This window comes from Micropterus salmoides, unplaced genomic scaffold (assembly GCF_014851395.1).
Source record: "Micropterus salmoides isolate LMB-PRFRI ecotype aquatic unplaced genomic scaffold, ASM1485139v1 Ms_hic_scaffold_1334, whole genome shotgun sequence".
NCBI lineage: Eukaryota > Metazoa > Chordata > Actinopteri > Centrarchiformes > Centrarchidae > Micropterus > Micropterus salmoides.
Window position 1 is genome coordinate 6,370 of NW_024040413.1, and position 21,229 is coordinate 27,598.

The following is a 21,229-nucleotide window of genomic DNA, read 5'->3' on the forward strand; positions in this document are numbered from 1 at the left end:
GAAAGCACACCAGCAATGCACATGATGTTGCTCTTTACCAGAGATGTTTTCTCAGAAAGTGGCTTTTTAGCCTCAGTTGATTTTGACTCGTAAACTTGTGCACTACATTTGTATTTAACTGCATGGACAGACATGATGATTCATGAGAATCATTTTTGCTAATGACGGGTCATGTGTTCATTCCCTTTGAACAACACACATGTTAAATGAAAATGGAATATGCTCAAATAACACCTTATTCAAAGAAGACAGGTTGCACAAGTCATACTTGTCATTTGCATACTTGTCAGTAAGAAAATGTGATTAAAAAGCCTCTAACCAAACCACTCTTCCCTACACCATATTATCACTAATGAAATATTAATGAAATTCACAGTCTCTTTCCTGAGGACCTGCCTGGAAACCTTACAAGGACTCCTGTTTGAACCTCAGCCACAGTTTGAAAACCAGTAAGCTCTCGTTGGGCAGAGTTGAGGGCTGAGGGGGTTAACAGTGACACACACCCTCCCCTCCCCAAGGATGGAATTAGAGCAGAGAGCAGGTGGCCAGGCTGGCCTGACTGACTGACAACAACAGTCCAAACTGACTAAACCAAAACTTACACTGAGGAGTTCCATTGAGCTGCACTGGAAAGGAGAAGAAGTAAAACAGACTATCTAGAAAGTGGATAAATCGACCTGTGGGGATCTGTTTTGGTTTCGGGGGGTCGCCATGAAAAGCCTAGAACTGTTCCTGCTGGCATGTTGCTTATGCAGCCTGAGCACATTGGGAGGTAAGGCATAAGCTGATGCAAAACGCCCACATAAGCTGTAGTAATTATGAAATACTGCTAACACGGTTACTACACTAACATCACATGCCACATGCCAACAAAGAATTACCTAAAGTTCACTAGAACCCACCAGTGAATAGCATATTAACAATGGAAGAAAGAAATATTATAGGAATAGTATTGAGTCTCTGGGACTCAGTGGAAGTTCTTATAGGAATATTAATGGTACACAATAGTGCTATTTCAGTTGGAGAAGTTGTGGACATTGACAAACGTAATCAATGGTGCTTGACAACACAGGTCTGGCCCATGTAAACTGAATTTCTGAAAGGATAATAAATGAAACTTTAGTTTAATTATGCTTACTGCTCTCTAATAGTCACATTGCTTTAGTGTTCATGAATATGGCAAGCCATATGTTAACATTTCTTTTTTATTAGTTACTAGTAACTATTCCCGTTTTACTAGTAATAATTGATTAGATACTAGTACTTAACTTTTAATTACTAGTCTCTGATTGCACATTTTCCCACTGAAATCAATGGGTCTCTGCAGTTCAGATATAACCTATTAATTAGTTACTAGTAACTTTTCGAGTAGTTACTAGTAACCATTTCCATTTTACTAGTGTCTATTTAGATACAAGTGCTTATTTTTTAGTTACTAGTAACTATTCCATTCTTACTAGTAACAATTCATATGTTACTATCATTAATGAATGCCTAATAACCCAAGAAAATTTACTGGTAAGAATACAATGGTCACATAATGTTTTAGGTATGACAACATATTGAAATAAATAATTGGTATAATTAGATTTTTTCTAGACCTGAATCACTAGATGAACAGTCAGGGGATCACTAATGTTATTAAAAATAATTCTCTAGGGATCTTAAATATCTGCAGCAAATTTCATGGCAATGCTTCTAATAGACATTCTGTACAAACCTGTATGGCCACCCAATGAATTGTTGTTGAGATATATCAGTCTTATCGGACCAAAGTGGTGGCCAATCAGCAAACAGACACTCCCATCCCTAAAGCCAAACCTCTAGTGTGGCTATGAAATTCATATAAAATTAAAACAATGCCATTAAGTACAATTTAAACATACACCACAGATACAAATGTGAATAGAAATGACATAGGCATTTTATCAAATAGTTTTTTAGCATTCTGTCATACTGTCGACTAGGCTGCGATAACAGAAAGGGCTCCAAAACCAGGTAACAAGTTGGTGTCTGTAATTTTTGCATGGAAACCATCTCTGTTGTGTTTAACAATGTGCAGCTCTCTCTGAGTTGAAATCTTGTACTATACTTAAACTACTTATACTTGCATCAACTAAACAATGTAGCATATTCATGGTAATATTGAAAGAAGGGGGTGAAGGAAAACATGGAAGGAAAGAAACAAAGGTATGGTAAAATAGGAAACTTATTGTGGACAGCAGTAGCAAATTTAACTAAATATAATCAGATACACCATAAACAATCATTGTCACTTGATAGCCATAATTTTTGTTGTCTTCAGGCAATGGATTTGATAACCGACTACTGGTTTCTGGACATGAACAGTGCACACAAACCACTGACCTAACCAATCATGTTTAGTGATTCACTTGTGTTTAGTAAGGATTTTAAGTGCCTTTTCAAGTATGAGGAGTGATACATTTGTCTTATGTCCTTTATCAAAGTGACCTCAGAAGAGCTAAAACTTACAAATGACGAGTCAGATTTGCCTCTTTACTTTATCGCCATCAGTTAAACTTGTTTTAACATCCTCCACATGCTCAGCACTAGCCATCAACATGGTCTTACCTCATCTGATCTCACTGGTCTTGATTGTAGTCTGACTTATTTACCACATCCCAGTCTCGCCCATCAGCAGGCATGCTTCCCTGTGCCTAGCTAATGTGGGTGCCTTGCTGGGTGATCGTTGTCATTTATTCTTGTCAGGTCAGATCCTGCCGGGGCCACAGCTATGCCAGACGTGATGAATGCTGCGTCACCAGAGCTGTTGATTATAAATGCTTCCGACCTTCCAACACTGAGGAGGAAATGGGTGGAAATAATGTGCAAAAATGCAACAGAATGTAAACGTTTGGGTTTTGGTAGGTTCACAATGTTACAGGCCTGTTACTGGGTAACAACAGTCTACAGGCAATAAACATGCATAAATAGAGTTATTTGTAATACTATTATTACTATTTTGTCAGTTTTTATATAGCTTTCACATGGTCTATGAGTTGCAGTAGTGTTAAATGTGATCAAACGTATCCTATATGTGGCTATAATCAAAGATTCTCACTTTATAAAGAATACAAAACAAATTCTACCCAAATTAATCTTGTTACCAAGTCACTGAAATCTCTCCCTTTGCAGTTAGTGTGAGTGGGTGGTGGGATCGGAAAGTGGGACTCGTAGGTGGGTCTGGGAAGGATCTGGAAGATGTTCCATAGTTCCAAAATTAGCTACAACTAGTCAAGTTAGGTTCATTGGGTCTGATATTTGAATGCTCAACACACCTTCCCTGCCAGTCAGTTAGTTTCACTCCTACTTGTCACCATTGTGATGGGTTTTGCACAGAGCAGCCAGCAGAAACTTTAGGACAAAATGTCTGGGTTTATTTTATCAGTTTTAAGCTGTGAGAGAAAAAACTAATGGACAGAATGGATAGAATTTGGTTCACAATGGTAATTAGAAAGATTGTTGTTTGCAGATGTGTGAACACATATCCAGCTGCCACCAATGATTTTGCAATTATTAATAAATGATTGATGCAGTTGCAGCCTAATTATGCTGAGATTTTTTCCTGGAGGTTGAATTAAAACGATTACCTGCAATGGGTTTCTCATAATCCATACGTAACGAAATCAACAGGACTGATGACAGCTGGAAACATGAAGTTGGGGAGGCTGTGGCTTAGAGGTAGAGTGGGTCATCCACTAATCACTGTCGGAGGCTCAGTCCCCGGCCCTTGGGCAAGATGCTGAACCCCATATTGCTCCAGATGGTTAGTGTGTGTGTGTGTGTGTGTGTGTGTGTGTGTGAATGTATTAGTTTCTGATGAGCAGCTGACTTCAATTGTAGCCACTGCCATCAGTTAATAAATGTGTGTGAATGGGTGAATCTTGACTTGTGGTGTGAAACACTTTGACAGGTCGGAAGACTAGAAAGGAACTTTACAAGAATAGTCCATTTACCATCACCAAAACTCAACCAGTCATATAAGCCTTCTATCTATCTGTCATACAGGTGCATCTGATGCGGAGAACGTTCTGATGAAGAAACTCTTTGCCAACTACAACCTTAAAGTGCGGCCAGCAGCCAGTCCTGAAGAGAAGGTGGTGGTTCGAGTGGGTATGGTCCTCACCTCCTTCGTTGGACTGGTGAGGACAATCATTTACATACATACTGTATGTGCATAACCAGAATATAACAAAACAGAGACCGAAGTATAAGAGATGAAAAATCAGAGGCCTGTGGACCCATGATTTCCACCATCTCAACAGCAAAGTTGATAGAAGTGCTGTTTCCTTATAGGATATCCGAAAATCCTTGTGTTTCACAGAGTTCAAGGCGCTATACAAGAAATTTCAGAAATCAGAAAAAGAAATAAAGCCTAATTCACCTTTGGAAAACTGGATACTTTCATATGGCAGATTAGGGCTGAAGTGCTATTAACATTTCTCATTTGAATAACACTGGCATGAATCATTGAATGGATTATCCAATAACACTAGGCCTACATCAAAAATGCCACTACAAGAACTGTCAGAAATTGTCCTAGACATTGTCACTCTACAGTCTAAATGTCAAAGAGAGTACTCAGGCCAATGCAAAATATTTTAGACTAATGAGGTGATGGTGTTGTTATACTGTGTGCTTTTAGGCTTACTATACCTTAAAAAGGCTTCCAAACTGAAAATTGCAGAATAAGTATATTAGTTGATGTGACCATTCATTGTTTTGTGATACAGTCAGTACATGAAATCACCTAGGATGCCTGTATCACATTTTACTCCGCTTTAATACTGTAACTTACCCACAAAAAACTCTTGAGGTTCTTCTGCCTCAATAAAAGCTTTGCCTCTGACAAATGCATATTTAAAAATCCAATCTGATTTCCACAGACTGTGGTTTTATGCGCAGTGGTTTCTCCCCATGCTGAGGACCACTGTATTCCTATGGACAAGACATAAAAATATATATATATATATATATATATAACAAAAAATGTGGCAAAAAGTGTAGTTTTTAATTTGGAACTGTGACTTTATCTGACAGTCATCTGGTTCTGAATTCAAAGCTTAATGGCCTGCTGCGTCAAATGGCACAAAGAGTCATCCTATTGATGTGAAGTACTGCGGGGAAATAGTGTTTTAGCAGCATGCACTGACTAAGCTTCTGAGTGACTGCTTAAAAATGGAACAATAATACACACACTCACACACCAGGTCACTTTATCTGTTCCTTAATTTCCCCTTGGCTCTATTCTCTGTGGCAACAGTACACACACACTGAAACGCATATCGACGCAGTGTGACATTTACACACACATTTACTGCGAGGACACTCCTTACACCTCCACTCAAGGTCAGTCTCACTCTGGAGAGGAAGTCACATGGGGCTTTTAAGTTGTGGAGTGGAACGATCTTGAGTACTGACCCACTTGGATGCTCATTCCCCGCCTGCCCGGAACTAGTCAGCTGGTTAAAAGCAGTGTTATTATAAACCATCCCCCAGAGGGACATGCTGAGGCGAATCCAAACAGTTACAGGAAATATCAGTAAGTGATAGGCCAGTGATGAGATAGTTATGTGTGTTTGTGTGACAGGGTGAGAGAGACGGTTTAAGTCAACCTCCCTTCACCCCACCCCCCTCCCTCCAGCTGTCTCCCTGACATTCCTCCCAGCGTTTTAAATAGCAGGCCCGGCTCAGGGAAGCTCCACCTTCCCCCTGGATAGACAATCACATGCACACGTTCACAGACCCACACTTGCTCGGGCACACTCAATGACTATTTAAACATCTTTACTAAAGCCTTCATCGCTACATCAATCTCTGTCATGGAATAAGCTGGTACGTGTCCATTGCTGTCAAACCAGCCAGTATCTCAAATGACTGTTTTGTTTTTGGAGCTACTATCAACAAGCCGAGGCTGTATTTCCAGCATGCTGCCCTATCTCTTGATATAATATTTATTTGTAACTCTCCTAACAAACAATACAGTATGGGATGATCATAGAAGCCCAACAGCAGCACTGAAACTATGCTTGATGGTAACAAAATGTTGATAGGCTAACATAGTTCCTAAACAACTACAGGGTACATTTGTGTTTTATTGGAACAACAAGATGTCCAGGGAACAAAGTATTGTTAGGAATATAGTATATGCCTGTAGCCCAAATTATTGGGTATGTTGCGAAGTAGGCCTACTTACGGTATGGGGTACAACATAGTACAGTAGGCTTCAGAAGCCCGAGGTAGTTTAGATCTATGATTGACACCATTTTAAGGTAGGGTGCTGTTCATTGTTGTCATGGAGAACAGGAAGTAGAAAAGCTTTTTATGATCAGATTTCTATAGCAAATACAGTGTGTCCGTCTAACAGCCAAGGAAACTGTAGACGATTGATTTCATGTCCTGTCACAGTGTAATGATCACGAACAGTAAAGGACATGAACACTACAGTGATTGAAAAATATCAGAGCTATGGGAAATTTGTAATTTTCAAACTCAGCACATTAGCATGCCAAAATACAGGCAAATATCTGACAAAAAACAAAAAAGTGTTCTTAAAAGTTAAAATTCTTACTCTATGGTTTCTCTTTAAGTTTCTCCCAAATGCTTGTCTCTCAAGTTAACTTAAAAGAGCATTGCCCAAGTTAACCCAACTTGTCGCGGTTGTTTTAGTTTTGATGTCAGAGCACAGCATGCTTCTACAGCAAAGCAAAATTGACATCTTTTAATCCAGCTAATGCATTGTCCCTGGATTAAGTCCAAATTCTAAAACAGAACCTTTCAAATAACCCGCAACATATTAGCCAAAACGCCATATTGGGTGATGTTTTTAGACGGATATTTTAAGGGACATTCCATTTTTTTAAACCTGGATGTGAAGCTCCTCTTAGACATGTACCATTTTATGTTAATCTGATGGCAATATAACATGTCGGTTCCATGTCTGGATTAGTATCCTGGTCACTTTTACATAAAAGTCATAACGGCGATCTTATTAGGTCAGACCGAAGAATTCCACATTCAAATGGTAGTATTGTAGAGCTGAATTGAATTCCATCAGATTAACATATGGGCTTCAGCAGGACAAGTTGAGCCACAGAGAGAAATGTGGATCTTGTTCGGACATCTAAAACCACTGTAATGTATGTATTATCACAGTCTTTTGTCATGGGAAATGGCTGAGTGCAGTCAGGGAGCTGAGGTGTGGACCCAAATGCAGACTCAGGCGAGGAGGATGCAGTTCAAACGAAAGATTTATTTACACAAAAAGGCATACTTGCGCTGTTAGCTTAGCAGCAATAGTCCAAATAGAAAATACTCCAAACCAAACCAAGGCAGCAGAATTCACTCTGTCATAATGTTAAATGATGAAATTGAAATTGCAAAAACGTATCACTAGAGCAGTGTCACAATAGAGGGCGAGCGCCCACCACGCTCACAACTCAAACAACGTTTCAAATTGTAAGAAAAAGTTGAATGTGTTGAAATCACCACCAGCACTGCCATGTTCTGAATGTGGTGTGTATTATCATTAGGAGAGGCAACAGTAACACGTACATGTTTTTATGTATTTGTTCCAGAATATGAAAAATGAAGAAATGAGCACAGTTGTTGTCATGAATCTGGTAAGTGTGTTTTGTGTGTCAGCACTTCTCACGGCATCTCATGTAGGATTTTTTATTTGCGGTGTGCTTGCTGCACTGAGGCTGAAAATTGGTGTTGGGTTTAGAATTTTTGGGCATAAATTTCAAGGCTTCCCAACAAACAATGAATGATCCAGCAGTTTGTTTGGGGAACCCCTGTACGCGTTAACGTTTTCATTAACACAGTAACTTCTTGCTATTTCACATTATCTTGACCAATGCAACCAGTGACTGCAGTTCCACTGAAAATAAGTCTATCAACATACAGCTCAGTGTCAATACACTACATAAAAAACAAAGCCAGAACACTAGGAGTAGTAATTGCAAAATACATATTTATGCAAATGTTGCATTTTGTTATGCAAGGACAAATGCACAGGGAAACAATCCCCATGGAATCTAATTACAGCAGTGGAAACATGAAGAAATACACTGATGAAATGACATATTTGTCACATTTGTGAATGCAAGGTTTCCCTCTTTTGTCATTCTTAGTTTCCCTCTTGTCCCTGCCCCTTTTTTTTATGTACTTGTGTGTAATTCCCACATTTCTGCATACATAATCACAACACAGGAATGGACCGATCATCGGTTGTCATGGAAACCCAAGGAGAATGATGGGATAGAGGTGTTGCGGATCCCCTCTGGGAGGTTTGGCTGCCTGACATTGTCCTCATCAATAAGTAAGCACGAGCGCTGCACTTACATTGGCATGAATTAATCAGCACGAAAGAGTTGAGAGGAGAGGACACTTTTCTGTTTTTTTAGATTTTAGTTTTTGTCTAGGGTTTTATTTTGTAGGCTCTAAGGGGCATTTTGTTTTTACCCGTCTGTACATACAAAACCATGGACACAAAAAAAAAAAACTTTTTTCCTTCCACTGACACAGAGTGGATAAAGATCCACCATTGTACAGCTAGCTCCAGCCATATGTGTTAGTTTTATTAACTTATACCTAAGCTCCTTACACCTCCATTCAATATCAAAATTATAATACATTTTCGTTTACTCATTTGACAGACGCTTTTATCCAAAGCGACTTACACTTGATGAACAACATACAAGCATCAACAAAGCATCAAAGACAGTACAAGAACTACAACTGACAATACATACTAGTAAAAGCAGCAATAAATACTAGTAAGCGCTAATAGCACATATCACATCAGTGGGGTAAATACCTAGGGAAGAGTTAACAAAAAGTGCAATCAATACAGGATAACTGTAAGGGTATAGAAGAAGAAGAGCACAGGAAGTGCATGTTAGATGTTAGAAGTTAGACGTGTTATAAGAGAAAGTGTTCTCTGAAAAGATGAGTTTTCAAGAGCTTCTTGAAGTTAGAGAGGGACGCCCCTGCTCTGATGGCGTGTGGTAGCTCGTTCCACCATCGTGGTGTCACAGATGAGAATAGCCGGGACTGGGATTGCTTTGTGTGAAGGGATGGCAGAGCCAGGCGGCGTTCGTTGGAGGAGCATAGCGGCCGAGAAGGAACGTAAGTTTGTATTATGGAGTTTAGGTAGATGGTTGCAGACCCAGTACTCACTCTGTATGCAAGCATTAGTGACTTGAATTTGATTCTGGAGGCCACGGGGAGCCAGTGGAGGTCACTGAGTAATGGAGTGACATGTGTCATTTTGGGCTGATCAAAAACCTGATGCGCTGCTGCGTTCTCAACCATTTGTCTGTGCAGCAGGAAAAGGGATGCCACAATTTTGGGCATTACACTATTTAAGAAATACAGTATTCACAGCCATCTTTACATTCACAAGTGGCTCACTTACTTCACTGGCCACTCGTGAGCCTTGAGTGAGGCTCTATGCTTGTGCACACAGTTGACACTGGTACACTAACTGGAATGGCAGCAGATTGCTTGTGGCCTGATGGAGCCAAAACACCATACAGCTGCACCCAGGGGACATTAGATTAAAGACCCAGCACAGGTATAGCACAGAACAGTACCAATGTAATGGAAAAATGTAGATAATTAGAACAGTGAGTATAGTGTATTTTTCTCACACACATACACACCTCCATTAACACAGCTGTTAACATCCCCACTACTCCAATCATCAACACTTTATAGGCAATTAAACAGCATGGATCCCCAAAAACTAAGATGATGGCTACGCTCAGCCACTTCAGCCCAGGAGGCACTCACTTGGAACTGCGCACATACACACAGATATGTACACACAAACACACAAATGCAAAAGCCCTTCTCTGTGTGTGTGTGTGTGTGTGTGTGTGTGTGTGTTATCACTGCTGGTCATTTCAGCAGCAACACCTTTGCAGGGACAGCGTTTAGCAGGGTCCGCTTTGCTTTAAGGACACAAGCTTAAATTACCAGAGCCATAAAAACTAAACACTGCACCCTGACAGACAGCTTAATCTGTGTCTAATTGACTTGATTTCTTTGTTGTGTATAGTGTTATGAGCTTAATGGCCAAAACAGCTCTAAACATCCAACATTAGTGCTGCACTTAGAAGTGTCCTGTGAAATGTGTTGAGTTCCTCCATTTCATGCATGCCAATTAAAATGTTTTAGTGGGGTCTTGCAGCGTGGGACTGCAGCCAAATGTCGATGTACTCTGCAGCTGTGGTGATAGACTGGAAGGAGCAGTGAGACTGCAATAATAAGACATACGAGATATAGCTACTCAGGTGTTACTCACTCTGACCAGAGCTTTTATCCTATCTCTCTCTCTATAGGTAATGTTGTGCTTTATTGTAAAGGACAAAGAAACAGGAAGGCTGAGTGAGAGGAAGTGGAAGTTATGTGATATGTGTAGCTGAGTCAGCAGCATAAGCTAATATATCTAATATCTGTTAATAAAGGCTTAGCGTCTAATGTAGTGTAAAATGGAGACTACTTTGCCTCATCGTAAAGTTGTACTGCCCTGATTTTTTAACTGAACCCACCCAATTATCTCTGTAAAAGCAAAGACACTGAAGGAGCTTACCAGTAAATCTGACACCTGACGAACGACAAAATTGGGTTATTTTTTTAATTGTTCTTCAAAATGACCAGTACCTGGCAATACTTTCAGAAGAATTACATGTCAGTGCCTTCCAAAAAATGTGGCAAACAACCATCACCAAATAAATTCATATGCTTCCCAAATTCAGGATACACAACAAATATAGTAAGACAAAGACAGTAGAAAAGGTCAAAAATGTCAAAATTCAACTCTGTTTGAAGGACAATGAATAGAGGTGGGTCTTTAGCAAGGACTTCAAAATGTCAGCAGTCTGAGCCGTTCTTGTTTGAACAGGTAAAATATTCCACAGATTAGGAACAGCTACTGAAAAGGCTCGGCCACCTTTATTTTTTAACCGGGATCGGGGGACATCAAGGAGCATCTGATTGGATGACCTCAGTGCTTTGACAGGAGTGTGAACACGTAAAAGTTCTAGTAAATAAGAAGGTGCCAAGCCATTTAAAATTGTGAAAACAAGCAATAAAATCTTCAATTATTTCAAGGTCTCTCAGGAAGTTAAGCAAGGACTGAAATGAGCCTTTGTCATTGGATTTTACATGCAAATAGATTTGTGTACCATCTGCAAAGCAATGAAAGGAAATATTCCATCCATCCATCCATCCATCCATCCATCCATCCATCCATCCATCCATCCATCCATCGTCAACCACTTATCCTGTGTACAGGGTCTGGCTGGAGCCAATCCCAGCTGACATAGGGTGAAAGGCGGGGTACACCCTGCACAGGTCGCCAGTCCATCGCAGGGGAAAGGAAATATTGTTCTTTTGAAAATGGACCCCAACTGGTCAAAAGTTCCCATAAAGAGTTCCCATAAGTTCATCTTTGTTCATCTCTCTTATCGAGAGCCTTTTCCAGCATGGACTTGGTGGAAGGTAGTAATACTCCATGAGCAGGTCAAACACTGTAATTATTTTATACCCGAAATCTGCAGGGGTTTGTTATGTGGGGAGAAATTGCAGGCAACAACAAGGGACATCATGCAAACTCTGAACAGAAAGAACCGCAACCTCAGACGTTTTTGCTGCAAGGTGACGGGTCCAATATGTACTGGGTGGCGCTGACATACAGTACCCCTCCACTAACATGTCTTTCAGTCAGTTATTTGCAGAGTCTGTGCTACGGTATTGTCAGATTTAAACAGTAAGACAGTGATTTACAACTATTCAAAAAATTTGTATGAGTAAATGTAAAGAAGTAAAAAAAAAAAGCTTTAACAGGGCGAAAGGATTGTATAAACTCTGTTAAGATGTTTCAAGCGATCTTCTACTGACAGTAACATACAGGTATAAGAAAATAAAAAAACGTTTTGAATTCAATCTCTGTTTGCAGTAATGATGGGGTGTTTGATGTGGCCCTGCACGTCCATGTTCAGGCTTACAGTAATGGCAAAGTAACCTGGACTCCCCCTGCACTCTACTGCAGCTCTTGTGGAGTTAAGGTGAACATCAACACACACACATACACAAACATAAAGTATTACGCTTTCCATTCATTTCCTTCTAAACTTGCTCCTGCTCATCTCCCTCTTGTAACACCCTCTTGTTTGGGTCCAGGTGACATATTTCCCATTTGACTGGCAGAACTGCACCATGCAGTTCCGCTCCTACACATATGACTCGACAGAGATCGACATCCAGCATACACTGGACTCGAAAGGCAAAGAGATCAGGGAGATCCAACTGGACGAATCATACAGTGGTGAGAATTTGGCAGGGAACACATGAAAGGATGGATGGAGGGATGGGAATAAGTTTTTTTTTTAGAAAGGAAGGGAAAGTCGTTCATTAGATTGCAACGCCATGTTTAAGCAGTTTCAGTTTAGTTTAGAGGAAGATGTAGTTTGCACATCTCATCTCATTTAGCATTTTATGCTTGCTTTTGCTTGATATTTGAACCATAGTCACATCAGTGGTTTTATGTGTTTCCACTTTTGCTTGTTGTTTGTGCTGTAAAATCCATCATTTTGCTGATCTGTAATCTCAAAATGTAATTGTTTCTCCAGAGGGGGGCGAGTGGCAGATCAGACACAAGCCGAGCAGGAAGAACGTGAATGATGATCTGTATGAGGACATGACCTTCTACCTGATCATCGAGAGGAAGCCTCTGTACTACGTCTTGAACATCATCATCCCCTGCATCCTCATCACCATCATCGCCATCTTTAACTTCTACCTGCCTCCTGATGCAGGTACACCAACAATACACAATAATACATATAAAGCAGTTCACTTTGAGCTAAAGGTAAAGATGGTCAGTTGCATTCACTTTCCACCTTGATGTAGCCTTGGTTAGGATTACACTGCCTTATCGTTGCTCTTTAAAACTCCTAATACCATTTCCTAATTGTGTTGTGTTGTTTGGTCCGTTTAAATTGGGTAATCACACATTTGTCCAATTACAGGCACAAAGGGATTCAATTTCAGATTAGATAGCTGTTTCCCATGGAGCACAGCTGAATCAATAACCTTGAAATTAAAATTGTAGAAATCACCCTGCAACAACTGAGAGCAATCAGATTAAGACTTCAAACTCTGTTCACAACACTCACATTGTTCAAACATGATTTCTGTAATAGACTTGTTTACATGGATTCACTGGGTTATCATTTTGCAGGTGTTCACCACTGAGCTGCCGCATGTTGTTTGCTTTGCACAGTAAATAAATAGTTAACATAATCAGATGAACATATTCATGGTACTTTTGGTAGTCACAGTGCTGCCTAAATTTCATGCACATAACACATCATGATTGTCTCTCTTTGATCTAACCAGTCAAGACGATAACTTTGGGAATATTAATAAATTGCTTTTGCATTGTCTGATTTATTTGTTAACATCCTAACTTTGTTCGGATGTAAAACTTTTGCTTCACATGCAACCAATAACACAGATTAAACGTGTTGTTCCCGTTAACGACTGTCACCTCTCTCTGCGATGGTAAGCGTGGAAAAGGTGTGTTGAATAAAGATGCTTACATTGATTTCAGCTCTAAGTGTTTGTATGTGGGTGTTTTAATTGGAATGTGAATCTTTCAGATCAATCTGAGAAGTACCTATGATCTCGTTCCACATTTTATTGAGTGTCGTGTAATGCGGGGAACTGGTCTTGGTCTCGACTTGGTCTCAGCCCCTAAAAGTCTTGGTCTCGATCTCGATAAACTCTGGTCTTGGTCTTGACTTGGTCTCGGTTTGGGTGGTCTTGACTACAACACTACAATGAACTATACACTTAGATATTAACAGCACAAAAATGAGGAGGAAAGAGAACTTAATGAATTGGCCCAGAGATTTATTATTTATATTTACATTTTAAATAATTAAAGATACATAATCCTGGTCCTGAACAAATAGATTTACATTTACATTTACTCATTTAGCGGACGGTTTTATTCAAAGGGACTTACAATTGCTATATATCAGAGGTCGCACGCCTCTCACAGTGAATCCTGTGATGGTCAAAATGTAGCAGATAATGACCCATTAGTGCAGATCCCTGGCCCTTATATGTCGTCAGATGCTCTGTTGTCAGCTGCAGGTACCCAGATTCACCACACAGTTGCACTAGGGGAGGAGATGGGCCTAAAATTGAGGCCCACAAAGCTGGAAGCTCCACATTCACCTATGAGGGGATCTAACCGTGACCATAACACCACACATAATAACAACATATAAAAATAGCACACGAGACTCTCCGAGAAAGATGTGGTTGTCATTGTTTTTCTTCAGTTGAGCCTTTTCGTTGTGGAGTGGGAATCTAGATTCTGGCATTGCATCCGATAAAAACCCATAATACCACTCACACACTGCATGGCCATGTGGAAGGACTCATGCTAGCTCACAATACAGCGGACATTCCTACACCGATTGGGAATTGTTTCTGGGATTTTTACTGACATGAGGAGTTTACATTCTACTAGTTTTAAAGCTGATTTTAATATTATTGACACATTCTCTTCATTTCTGCTCCATACTAAGCACTTGAAATAAATAAATACATTTAAATAAAAATTATTAAAAAAAATGTTCTTAAAATACCTACAAATCAAATCTTCTGTTCTGACAAAATAAACATCAGAGACACAACTTTAGAACTTCCAGCGGCAATATCAGACTTGGTCAACATTTCCTCCCCAAAGAAACTTCTCTCTAAAATATACAAAATGATTTCAAACCAACTTCAGACCATATACTTACCAACAATAAAATGGGAAAACGATCTTTCAATAGCTCCTGATGCCAGCTTCTGGACCCAAATCTGTAAAAACATCCATCTCATGTCCAAAAATGCAAATCTTCAGTTAATACAATACAAAATACTTCATAGAACACATTACACGGGCAATAGATTAGCTAAAATGGGTTTCACATCAGAAGTTTGCTCACATTGCAATCAAAATTCTACAGATACATACATCCATGCAACCTGGCACTGCACTCCAATCAAACACTTTTGGGAAGAGGTCACACAGTCACTATCCACTATAGTTGGCTGCCACATCCCAATGTCGCCTTCTCTTTGCTTGCTGGGAGACCTCACAATAATCACTGATAAAACTATAAACTCTAAAATACTCCTCATAGCTCTAACCATCGCCAAGAAAACTATCCTCATGAACTGGAAAACTAGAAATAAATTACACATTAACATTTGGAAAAATCTTATAACAGACTTCATTGCAATGGAATATGCATCTCCCCTTCATAATTACGCATCTAAAACTGACTCCTGCCGCCCAACACTTTCTGACCTCTTACAGCTGTGAACCCTTTCTCGGTTTTCAACTCCAACTCCTCCCACCTTCTTAATCAACCCACGAAAATTAATGCATTTAGTTGTTTGAACTTGTTCATGTCATCATTGTTATTACTATCTTTACTGTTATTGTTATCGTTGCTATTTTCACTTTTATTTTTTCATTGTTGTAATTGCTGATGTTGCTGTCTTTTGCTTTCACCATTGCGGTCACCACCATCATCATCATTGTCATTTATTATTAATATCATTATTACCATTATTATTATAATCATCAATATTGCCGTTGTCAATGCTGTATTGGAATTAAGTGTCATTATCATCACTACTGCAATAATTCCCCCCTTATCTCTTCACGGGTTTTTAATGCACCACAACATAGAATAGGGAGGGAAAAAAAAAAAAAAAAGAAAAAAAAAAAAAAAAAAAAAAAAAAATGTATATATGGAAAACCACACAAACACCAAGGCAGGCAAGACAGGCGAGAAGTGGTTTCAATGGGACAGCATCTCTGTCCCAATTTGAGACACTATCGCACTGTACTCTCTCTTTTAATGCACCTTAGACATTACACATAACACACAAAAAAAAAAAAAAAAAATGAAAAGATAGGGACTGAAGAGATGTGGGGGAAAGGTATCTTACATTATCTTATTTTATCATCTTTTATTTTATGCAGGATTGATAATGGCAATTGGTACATAGGAGGAAGGATGGAAATAAAAATCAACAAACACAATACTGGCAATATGGTGGTAGTGGGGCGGAGATGGTAATAAAATTGGTAATAAATAATAAATGGTAACTTTGTTTACGCATACACACACATACACATACACATACACATATATATACTCACACCTGTTCACATGTACACTTAGATCAAACACTTAAATCACTTTTATGTCACTTCTGGAATTATGGATTTACAAGATTGCTCACTACTGCACTATGTTGGTTTGTATATGTCTGACTGTTAAATAAATGAAAAAAAAAAAAAAAAAAAAAAAAAAAAAAAAAAAAAAAAAAAAAAATGTTCTGAAACAACATGTATATCATCATATGGGAAGATAGATATAAGATCAAAAGGAAAAAAGAGAGATAGAATGTGGGGAAACCATCTTTTTACAGACTTTTTGTTGGCTTTTCAAACACTTTTTCCAGGCAGGTGGAGTAGCTCTGGGGGAATTTGGACACACGGTCTTAGCATTGCTAAAATCTTTGCTATGGCCCTGAAGGTGGAATGTATGTGTATACAGGTTTCTCCTTTTCCTGCTCTAGTATTTTTTTTTGTCTTTCACCCTCTGCTTGTGTGACTCCCACAAGGTCTGTGCACCTGCACAATCTGCAGACATGTAGTGTACCCCTCCCACCAGACACAGGGACAAGTCAAGGACATTACAGTGGTAATTCGTGAAAGATTTTCAACAACATTTTTGCTGTAAATAAATATTTCATTGCACTGTACTTCTGTGCACTACAGAAATGCTGACCTTTGAGGTGATGCAGTGTGATGAAGTAAAATGTCTGTGGTTTGACAGCTGCTCACCGTGGGAGCAAGCACTGCCCTAATGCACATCAATTTCATTACCCAGCAACTCTAACCAATATTAGGTAAACACAGTTTGTGACCACTGAATACACCTGGGAGGTCATGCTCTATTGGCAAAACAGCTTCACTTTGAATGGAAGATGAATTTTTCATTAGAGTCATTACTGGTGAATTGCATGGATCAGCTGCTGCTAAAATAGTAGATATACCTCAGGAGGAACAAACCTTGTCCTGATAAAACTAGATAAAATATAACACAGAACAGGAACACACTGTAATTGTTACATTCCTCAACAAAAGTAATTATCAAACACCAACTTCAATGAAAATGAACTGATACAAAAGTAGAATCAGTGTGAAAACAGATTAGCCATTGGTGGTAAACTGCATGGTGCTCCTATGGCTACATAAGATCTTCTCCACACTTTTAGGTACGTTGTAAACATTTTTTTCTCCTACCAGGCGAGAAGATGGGGCTGTCCATCAACGTGTTGCTCACCCTCACTGTGTTCCTGCTGCTGCTGGCTGATAAGATCCCGGAGACTTCACTGGGTGTCCCCATCATTGTCAACTACATCATGTTCACCATGATCCTGGTCACGTTTTCTGTCATTCTCAGTGTGGTCGTCCTCAACCTGCACCACCGCTCACCCAACACCCACCTGATGCCCATGTGGGTGCGCAAGGTGAGGTCCCTGCCTCCATCTTTAGCCATGGGCTAAAGTGTGAAATATCACCTAGTCTGGTTACGGCTTTACTTTACAAATCAAACTTGTGGACGAACGAATGAAATAGTTTGACATGATTCTACATATTTAACTGAATTGATGTTTTTGTGTTCCTGGGCTCTGCAAAAATAGCACAAAGTTGGGCTTTAGCAGGATACCAGCTCACAAAGATGAAGGCAAAATCTTCAATTTCAATGCTTTCATTTTCTTAGCAGTCTGCATCAAAGAGGGGTATGGTGAGTGATGTCAAAGTGATGTCATCAGAAAACCAGTCTTTCTTAGCATGTCGTCTGAGAAGGACGCAGGGGACGGACTGGGGAAGATTAGGATGCAACGCAATAAATAATTATTCCTTCATGTGATCTGCTCACATATGAAACAAATACATATCAAAATCAAATCACGTGACATATTAATTAGAAAGTAAGTTTCTGAGACTTTGGTACATCCCTCCTTTCTACTAAGAGAGCATAAACTCTTTGTAGTAAACATAAAATCTTTGATTATGTAGTTTTATATTTATTTAACTACAAGGCTGGTCAATAACTAATTAATATATTAATTTTAAAAAATGGATAAAATCAAGGTAATCCAACTAATTGTACCAAATGAGTAAAATCCAATGCAAAAGCTTTACAACCACGTACACATTGTATTACCTTGTGGGCACCTGTTAATGAGCACAAATCATGATAATGTGCACGGGATGAAAATGAATTCACTTACACATAAATTAATACATTGACGCTCAACATGCATTATGCGACAAAGCAACGCCTCCATGGAGTAAATTGTGGCCTTGAAATAAGTAATGACTGTAATGATAATTTTTGTGATATTTAGTGAAGGGGGCAACAGTAGTTTAGTTTCAGGCAGACTATTGGATTAAGTCGACACAGTCCTCAACACCCTGAACGTCATGTTATACCATTAACCTCCATCAACTGTACATTATGTAAAACTAATTACAGGACTGAGCAGCAGCGCTTTACTTTGCTCCAAGTTCTGTTACGCTTTCAGGAAACATTTGCCTTAGAAAGGCTCACACACAGGTTATTTGTATGGTTTTAAGGAACTAAGCTGCTTGCTACTGGATTGATGGGAGAAAACAACACTATAGGTTCTGCTTCATTTTCACTTCTGCTCTTCAGACGATCAGATGGTCATGGAATGTGAAAAGGAAAGATTTGTGGATAGAACATTAATTGTGGGAAATTAGATGTTAAGGTATGAAAATATCTTAACTGAGCTGCACCAATCAATATTTATAGAGCAGTGGATCAATGACGATGAGGAATGTTAAAGGGGTCCCTTCCAGGAATGAACTCACAGAGAATTATGATAAGTTTGCAGTTCCCCTCGGCTGTGGAGAATAATTATGATTACTTATGATAGAAACATCATCAACTTCAGGAGAAAGAAGTGCAGGGATAGGATTAAGTTCAATGGATCACTGCCCATGGCATCTCGCGTCCAGGCAACCAGACTAGCCAGACCAAATGTCACCACAAGTTGTGAGATTTATCCAGGAAAAGAGGAAAGCGACAGGGGATAAGAGCTAATCTAACCTGGGCCTACGGCTAAACCACTACCTAGCCTCCTCCTGGCTAATGTTCGGTCGCAGGAAAATAAAATGGATGAAATAAGATTCAGGCTAACTCAGCATTGGGAAATTAGAGACTACTGCGCACTCATCTTTACTAAGTAAAGCAATACAGAAATCAATGAGAACTGTTGGAAATTAGGGTGTAAATTGCATCAATAGTTAAATGAAATAATAATGACATCGGCATGGTGGTGCAGTGGTTACCACTGTGGGTGTTCCGGCTTCCTCCCACCGTCCAAAGACATGCGGACTAGGTTAATTGGTGACCCTAAATTGTCCTTAGGTGTGAGTGTGAGCGTGAGTGGTTGTTCGTCTATGTGTGGCCCTGCGATGGACTGGCGACCTGTCCAGGGTGTACCTCGCCTATTGCCCGATGTCAGCTGGGATTGGCTCCAGCCCCCCCCGACCCTGTACGCAGGATAAGCGGTTGACGATGGATGGATAGATGGATAATTTCACTTGTGTTACTGTAAATTCACCTCGGGTCAAGACAAAATGGGTAGCCAATTACCTAATTTAGTCTTATAATATACTAAACTATACCAAATCTAAAAAAAAATCATCCCCAGTAGCTAGTAGCTTGAATGATTTGGAACTCTACATTTAATAGGCTGGCGATATCTTCACTCTTATCTAGCATTCAGACCAAACACAAATTTAATCCTCGCAGCGCTTTGCTCACAGGGGTTTTATCACTGGACATCTGAAAAGTATTCCCACACAACGCCATAACGCGAGTAAACACAACCTGCCATTACTACAGCTGTCTGATCCCAAAGTAAACATTTTGCTGTGATTTAATTGCAATAAACGGATCAAACTGTCGAATTATGCATTCACCTCTTAAAGGTCCTTTACAGATACTTTGCTCTGCACACAGATCAAACGGGGTTTTCACCACATATTTTTGCTCAATCTCAATGAATGCTACTTCGTGTGGAGACATGGCTGGTAGTAACTTGCCCACTTGAAACACATTTCTGAGGACCTCTCTCCATTTTTCTAAGATCAATAGCTATCTGGTTCATGCGACTGGTTTTGTTTCTGGTTTGGAACCCATAAAAAAGAAGCTACGTCTTGTTTATTACAGCCATGTGTAACGTCAACTACTGACATAACTACAATTGTCGTAGCCTGGTTTATTGGCTCCAAACCAGATAACGGAAATGCACATACTTTGCAATTTCTTTTTTATTTCTTTTTTGCAACATTTCAAAAGTACACATAAAATTCACATGACAATTAGATGGAAACATGGCTTATGTGAGCTCTCCTTCACTGGCAGAGTCTATCTGGACGTTTAGTTCCAGGACAGGTTCAGTCCAGGAGCTGAAGCTGTGAAATGCTGCTTTAGTAAGTTTGGCCAGTTTGGCTACTTTTTTATTGCCGCAAACAGTCAATGGGAAAACATGACATATTGGAGTGTACTGGGAAACAGGAGAATAAATACAAATGCCAGAGAAGGTTACATACGAACATGGATATATTTGATTCTGAATGAAGACTAGATCAACCATTTTTTTTATAAACTAAAAAACTACTCAAGCTTCTTCACCTCACATGACATTCTCTATTGTAGCTACAGTACTACAGTATGATCCTTGCCAGTGGAGCATTATTGACATCCATCTGTCAATACAGGCAAGCCAGGAGCAATTTCAAAAGAATTATATCCAAGCACTTCAAAGTGAGGATAAAAGAGCCATTTACAGAGGCAAACAGCATTATGATATTGATAAAGACTAACGGTTGGCCAAGTGATTTGATCTTTTATCTTGAAGCCAAATTCCTCTGGTATTCTTTTGAATCTCATTTCTAAGTCTGACAGCCAAGGAGTACCCACTGGTGGTTATATAAAAAGAAAATGTACTTGATTTCTTGCAAACATTTATTTCTATTTTAATACCACACATATATACTGTAATCTTTTAC

The 21,229-nt window shown here is 39.4% G+C and overlaps 1 protein-coding gene across 1 annotated transcript in view; it reads left to right on the plus strand.

The window, feature by feature from the left end:
- The first annotated feature begins 548 nt into the window (after positions 1 to 548).
- The window catches only part of LOC119901493 (acetylcholine receptor subunit beta-like), a 28,185-nt gene continuing 7,504 nt past the window's right edge, over positions 549 to 21,229 (plus strand). The window contains 9 exon segments of the mRNA XM_038717081.1: positions 549 to 772; positions 4,030 to 4,163; positions 7,599 to 7,643; positions 8,236 to 8,305; positions 8,308 to 8,344; positions 11,990 to 12,098; positions 12,214 to 12,358; positions 12,663 to 12,848; positions 17,426 to 17,649. Of these exon segments, the coding sequence (XP_038573009.1) occupies positions 712 to 772; positions 4,030 to 4,163; positions 7,599 to 7,643; positions 8,236 to 8,305; positions 8,308 to 8,344; positions 11,990 to 12,098; positions 12,214 to 12,358; positions 12,663 to 12,848; positions 17,426 to 17,649 (1,011 nt within the window). The 5' untranslated portion in view covers positions 549 to 711.